The 6,128-nt window shown below is 62.4% G+C and overlaps 2 protein-coding genes across 2 annotated transcripts; one reads left to right on the top strand and one right to left on the bottom strand.

The window, feature by feature from the left end:
• Positions 1 to 1,752: 1,752 nt before the first annotated feature.
• On the bottom strand, positions 1,753 to 2,493 carry EMIHUDRAFT_251334 (hypothetical protein; the record flags this gene model as incomplete). The annotated part of the gene is made up of 2 exons (XM_005792415.1): positions 1,753 to 1,795; positions 1,871 to 2,493. The coding sequence occupies 2 exons, from the start codon at positions 2,491 to 2,493 to the stop codon at positions 1,753 to 1,755; spliced, it is 666 nt and encodes a 221-aa protein (XP_005792472.1).
• Positions 2,494 to 2,627: 134 nt separating this feature from the next.
• On the top strand, positions 2,628 to 4,474 carry EMIHUDRAFT_251333 (hypothetical protein; the record flags this gene model as incomplete). The annotated part of the gene is made up of 2 exons (XM_005792414.1): positions 2,628 to 2,685; positions 2,769 to 4,474. 2 exons carry the CDS (start codon positions 2,628 to 2,630, stop codon positions 4,472 to 4,474), a joined length of 1,764 nt encoding a protein of 587 aa, XP_005792471.1.
• Positions 4,475 to 6,128: the final 1,654 nt, after the last annotated feature.

The raw sequence follows: 6,128 nt of genomic DNA, 5'->3' as shown, positions 1-6,128 counted from the left end.
GACGATGGCTAGATAGCTCCGCACATTTTCCTTCCTGGAATACTTAAAGAAAGAAAGAAAACGGACAACCCAAGGGAGGGATGGGAGGACGGCACGCTGCCACCACACAGGGATTTTAAGGAGAGGAGTGTGGTGCTAGCCGTCGCCCACCCTAACCCTTGGTCGTCTGCCTCTTTCTATCTCCCTTCGCAGTCTCTCGCCGATTCTCGCTGCAGCCTTCTCCCCCCCGCGGTCGTCCCACTCTCGTCGTTCTCTCCCTTGTCAAGGGCCTTGTCGCTTCTTCCTCTGTCGCGTCGCTCTCCTCTGCCTCGTTCTACGACGCCGCCGCCGCCTGCCGATCCCTTGTTCTCGCGGCTTCTTTCGCCTTTCGGCGCAACTCCGCCCTCCTAGCGGCATATTTTGGCCCCTCGAGTTTATCGAGCTCTCCTCGCGCAAGGACGACTCTTCTGACGCCCACTGCTATCATTTGCCACCCGTCATATCGTTGCTCAGGTCCACTCTCTCTTCGAACACTTGTGCCTCCACGGATGATGCTGGCCGTGGCGCTGGGGTCCCCTTCGGGTGCATCGTGACAGCTGACGACGGGATTGCCACAGGTGTTTCCTGGAATACTGAAAGAAAGAAACAAAGAAAACTCAAACCAGGATAGGGGAGGGACAGATAATCTCCCTGGAATACTTTTGTTCTTTTGTTTAAAAGAAAGAAAGAAAGAAAGAAAACAGACAACCCAAGGGAGGGATGGGAGGACGGCACGCCGCCACCACACAGGGATTTTAAGGAGAGGGGTGTGATGCGCTAGCCGTCGCCCACCCTAGGGAGTCTGCCTCTTCCTATCTCTTTTCGCAGTCTCTCGCCGCTTCTCGCTGCAACCTTCATGCCACCTCGCGGCCGTCCCACTCTCGTCGTTCTCTCCCTTGTCACTTCCTCCTCTGTCGCGTCATTCTCTTCTGCCTCGTCCTGCGCCGCCGCCTGCCGTTCCCTTGTTCTCTCGGCTTCTTTCGCCTTTCGGCGCAGCTCCGCCCTCCTTGCTGCAATACTTCTCTTTGTTTCAGTGCTCCAACATGGGCTGCAAGCAACGCGGGTTCCGTGGTCAACGGGTGTTCGACCACATCACCGGCCAAGGCTACGTCAAGTCGCAGCGTGGCCACTACCATGATGGGATCTTCACCAAACGAAACAAGTTCAACCTGCTTCTCCACGAGACATTCGGCGGCGGCTTCTCGCCGCCAGCAGTTGCAAAGATCAACCGCCTTGCGCGCAAGGCTCAACGCTCGGGCGTTGACCGCACCGCGTACCCTCCCCACTCCCGCCTCTCATTTGTGTCACACCACGCGGAACGCATCTCCATCGCTTCGGTGAAGGGGGTGAACCGTGCCATCCTCGATCGCCGTGCAAAGCTCGCTTCCGAGCTCTCACGCCGCGCGTAGGGCCCTTAGGGGCCTAGAGAACACAACCCCCTCTCTCTTTTCTCCCAGTAAGCTAAAAGTACACATACAATGGAGAGAGAGAGAGTACAATGGAGAGAGAGAAACAATACAATGGAACAAGCTCCTCTTGTAGCTCGATCGGTCACACCGCCATCACCGTCGGGGAGAGGGGGGACGACACTGCTTCGGCAGCGTGCACCTCGATCCTGTACCGACCGTGTTTGTTATGACCCCCCCCCAACCAATGAGCACACCAGCGAGGGAGGGCGAGACGATCGAGGGGTCCCGTACCATGCGGAATCGACCCTATCCAGTGCTCAAGTGCTCAAGTACAACGGAAGAAACTTGTTTCTGTAAGGTACTCACTCCTAACACGGCCGATCATCTCGCGTCCATCTCGCCGCGTCGAGTGCGACTGATAAATGCGTGTGACGAGCAGCCACTTAATGAACTTGAGCGTCAGCTGCGTCGACGGATAGCCGGCGCTCATGCCGGCCCGCCAGTTGCTGCGCGTGACCTCGTCCCCCTCGGTCATGGCGGCCTCGAACTCCCGCCAGCGCTGGATCACTTCCCTGCACTTCTTGGCACCGTGAGCCCCCACCGGCTTGGCCTCGTGCACCGCTGCCTGTCCGTCCGGGATCGCCTCGTGCATGACGGCCGCAGCGAGCACGCTTCGCCGCCGCTTGCCCCTCGGCGCGTCCGCCGCCGCCAGCGGCGCAAGAAGCTCCGCCTCCCGCTCGACGCACTCCTCCTCCCGCCTGCGTTTCATCGCGGCCGGTGCCTCGGCCTCCGCCTGCTTGAGCTCCGCGCGCCGGCGCCCCGCCTCGCGCAGCGACGCCCTCGAGGGCGGCAACGCCGGACGGTACAGCTGCTCGACGTCGGCCCCGGCCGGCGCCGCCACCGTGCTCAGCACGGGCACGGGCCACGCCTCCCTCGTCGCCGCCCCCCTGCCTTCGCGGCCGTCGCGTTGTGACGTCCTGTCGACTCCGCGGCTTGCGCGCTGCGCCGCCCGGCCGCTCGCCAGGAGGGATGCCCCACGCCCCACCCACGTCAACGGGTTGGTCATCACAGCTCTGGCGTGCTCGACCTCGCGACGCCTAGGATGGCAACGCATCAGGCTGCAATCGGGACGCTCCGGGCCGGGGTGTGCAGCCGGCGCGTCGCCTGGCGCTTGCCGGCCGCCTCCCTCAAACGCCTACAATGCCACACGCGAAATCCCTCTTCAGCGTCGCGCCTGCCTCTTCCGCGGCCGGGCGAGGTGGCGGGACCTGCGGGGCCGAGCCCGCTCCGTCCGAGCGCCCCCACCGCCCGCTCCGCCGCGCCCGCACGCGACGGCGAGAGCGCTGCGACCTAGCGTGACGTGCAACCTCGAGCGATTGGTGTGCCGATTACATCGGTGTGCGGTTGAGAAGGCTCAAGCGGCACGCGACGCCGCTTCGGCTCAGCTCAAGCTGCTGCTCGAGCAAAAGCCGTTGCTCATTCGGCGCGCCGAGGCAGATCAGCTTGTAGAGGACGGCCGGTCTGCCGGCGTCGCAGAGCAGCTTCTAGGCAAGGCATCAAAGTGCATCAAGACGGCCGGAGCTGCGCAGCAGTCGACCCTTGCAGAGCTGGCGACACTGGCCTCCACGCCACTCCTCGACGTCGAGCCGGCCCGGGCGAAACGATGCCTCGAGGCGGCGAGGACCGTGCCCGATGTCGATGTGACGCTTCTCGAGTCAGCATCAAAAACACTCAATTCGGCCGAGGAGGCGATTCGTGCGCGAGACAAGGCCACCGCCGCGCTGAGAGCAGCACTCGAGTCGGAGCAGCTCAGCGCAGATCTCAACACTCTGCGCGCATCACGAGACGCCGCGGCCGCTGCGTCTGTTGCCAAGAGCTTGCTCAACGACGCAGACAAATTCATCCAGCAGGCTGCTGCGCGTCAGGCGGCGAAGGCTCGCGCAGATGCTGCCAAGGCGGCCGTCGACGCGTTTTCCGAGGTGCCTCCCCTTACGTTGAGGCTCGAGGACGCACAGGCAGCCATTCGCGAGGGCAGAGCAGCGGGTCTGGATGCGGCGGCAATCGCCCCGCTCGAGGCCAAGGTAAAGGCTGCTGAGAAGGCAATGCGGGAGCGCGAGAGGTTGACGGAGGAGCTCAAGACCCTCAACGAGCAGGACGCTGTTGCCGTCAATGTCGCGGCGCTAAAGGAGGCGATCGCCGCCGGCCAAGCGGCCGGGGTGTCGGATGAGGTGATGCAAGTGTCAGTGGGGCGCGTGTCCCTCGCCGAGGCTGTGCAGGCCGCCGCCGCGGTGGCCGACCAGGCACTCGAGCGACTGCTAGAGACTCCAAAGGAGTACGTCGACGTCGAGGAGGCAAAGGAAGAGATTGCGGAGATGCGGAGCAAAGGGGCGAGCGCGGCCATGGTCAATAAGGCAGAGATGCATGTGGAGGAGGCAGCAAAGGCGCAGCGCAGGCTTGACGAGGCCAGGCAGGCCTTGCAAGACGTGAGCACCTCCGAGCCTCTCTCGCTCGACGTGGCAGACGGCCGAAAGCGGCTCTCAGAGGCCCGAGCCGCAGGCGTCGAGGAGTCGCTGATTGGCAGCGCTAGCCGGCATGTCGAGACCGCTGTGGAGGCACAAGCCAAGCGCGATGCGGCGTGGGAGCAGCTGGTGGCCCTTGCTGAGTGCCCCCCTGGCGAGATGGACGTTGTGCAGGCTCAGGATGTGTTTCGTCAGGCATGGCAGGCAGGCGTGGATGAGGATAAGCTGGAGGCGGTAGTGGCGCTGGTCGAGAAGGAGGCGGAGTTGCAGCAGAAGAGAGAGGACGCCCTCGTCGCACTCGAGGAGGTCCTGGACGCTGCCCCGCTGGAGATTGATCTTCCCTCAGCCCGCTTCATGCTTGCTGATGCCGAGGCGAACGGAGTCACCGCGACCAACCTTGCGGCGGCCCGGGCGACGATCGAATTCGCGGAGAAGGCGCAGTCGCAGGAGCGAGAAGCGCCGAGGGGAGATGAGTTCCAGATGGCGGAGGACATGGAGTTCATCAGGGAGGATATCTCGGTCGGCTGAGCTGATGCACGAGAGTGCCGAGAGCTAGATATCATAGCGCAGACATCATCATTTGAAGAGGCACTTCAGGGGACTCATGGCGTGTATCGTGCCGAGTACGTGGGGGCTGCGCAGGGCCCTCGGCGTGTATTGTCATGTTTAGTCACTGTCATGTTTAGTCATTTAAACCTCCCTCAACACCACCCTCCAAGAGGGCCCCACTTGTACCTCTCCCCCAGCGGCCCCCTCTCTCGCCCCGTCTTGTCGGAGCTGTGGGTCCGCATGATCGGGCCCGAGCCAGAGAGGTCGACCGGCTTCAGCTTGCTCTTGGGTGGCGCCAGCATGCTCGGTTTGAAATCAGGATGCTTTTCTGTGACGGGAGAGGTGGCGAGCTCAGAAGGGGCGGGTGTGATTGTGGTCGCCTCTGGAGTGGGAGCGCTCACTGATCTCGTTGAGAAAGCGGGTGTGCCTCCGTGCTCCAATATCGTCGTCCATGCGCGACATGAATGACAACTGCGACCAGCGATTGAGGACACGAGGTGAGCGCATGGGGGTGTTTTCTTTCTCTCACTCCTGCCTCTTCTCCTCCTGCTCTCGGCAATTCTCGCGGGTGGGCGCTGCCACTTAGCACTTTTGGGCACAACGCACCTCAGCCCGCGAGAGTGGCTTTGTTACCTCTGTTCGCGGTGAGGAGGCTCCTGAAGACGATCGCAGTCGCATGGTCGGTTGCCCGCCTGTGATCAGCGGCGGCGCGTGCGGATAGGCCGCTGGCGACATTCGGTGATGTAACGCCCGGACCAAGATAAAAGCGCGAGGTGAGTCGACCGTAGTTTCTTTTTGGAGACCAGACCTTTTGTTGTTGTGCTGTTGTTTGTACCCTTGGCACCGGTGTGTGCTGGGGGGGGTGACAGGGGGGACGTGGCCCTGAGTTATGTGTACGCCAACTCAGGGTGTGTGTGGCAGCCAAGCTGGCTGTGTGTCTTGCTTGTGAGCTTGTTTGTATAATGTGTCTGTGTGTCGCTCGTGCGTCTCGTTATCATCTGTCTCGCGTCCACCCATACCGCGTTGGTGTCCAGTCCGAGCCTGGCTGTTCTTCACCTTCCTAACTAACTAACTAACCTTTTGATGGTTCAAGCTTTCTATGTCTATATATCATCGATGCTTCATGGAGCGCGTGTGGGAGGGGTGGGTGGGAGCTTCCCGCAGCTGCGATCGCAAGAGTCAACAAGGACCCTCAGCAGGCATCGCGATCGCGCCCTGGCGGCGTCTGGCGGGTCGGCGCTGCTCCGGACACGCACTGTTCGACCTGTGCGAGAAAGGGAGAAGGAGATGGACCCAGTGGGAGTGGGGGCGGCGCACGTGTAGCAGCACCGTGCCAGACTCCTCACAGCGTCGTCATGGTGAAGTGAGACCGCTTGCCGTGCTTGTTGACGACGTCCGTGGCGTCCTGGTGCCGCTCATGGCGGGCCGCAGGAGAAGGGCACCACGACGCGCTGGCCGACCGATAGCGGATCTCCTCCTGCTGCCTCAGCAAGAAGGGTGGCCAAGGCAGAAGTCTTGCCGCAGCTGCCGGACGCGTTGACAAGTTGGAGAAGGCAGCAGGCCTCGGGCGAGCTGACGGAGCGCATGTCCAACCAGCGCTGGCTCGTTGTCGTGGCCCGTCAAGCGCATCACT

This window comes from Emiliania huxleyi (genome assembly GCF_000372725.1).
Source record: "Emiliania huxleyi CCMP1516 unplaced genomic scaffold EMIHUscaffold_1079, whole genome shotgun sequence".
Taxonomy (NCBI): domain Eukaryota; phylum Haptophyta; order Isochrysidales; family Noelaerhabdaceae; genus Emiliania; species Emiliania huxleyi.
The sequence above is the reverse complement of the archived record's forward strand: the minus strand, read 5'-3'. Positions and strand labels throughout refer to the sequence as shown.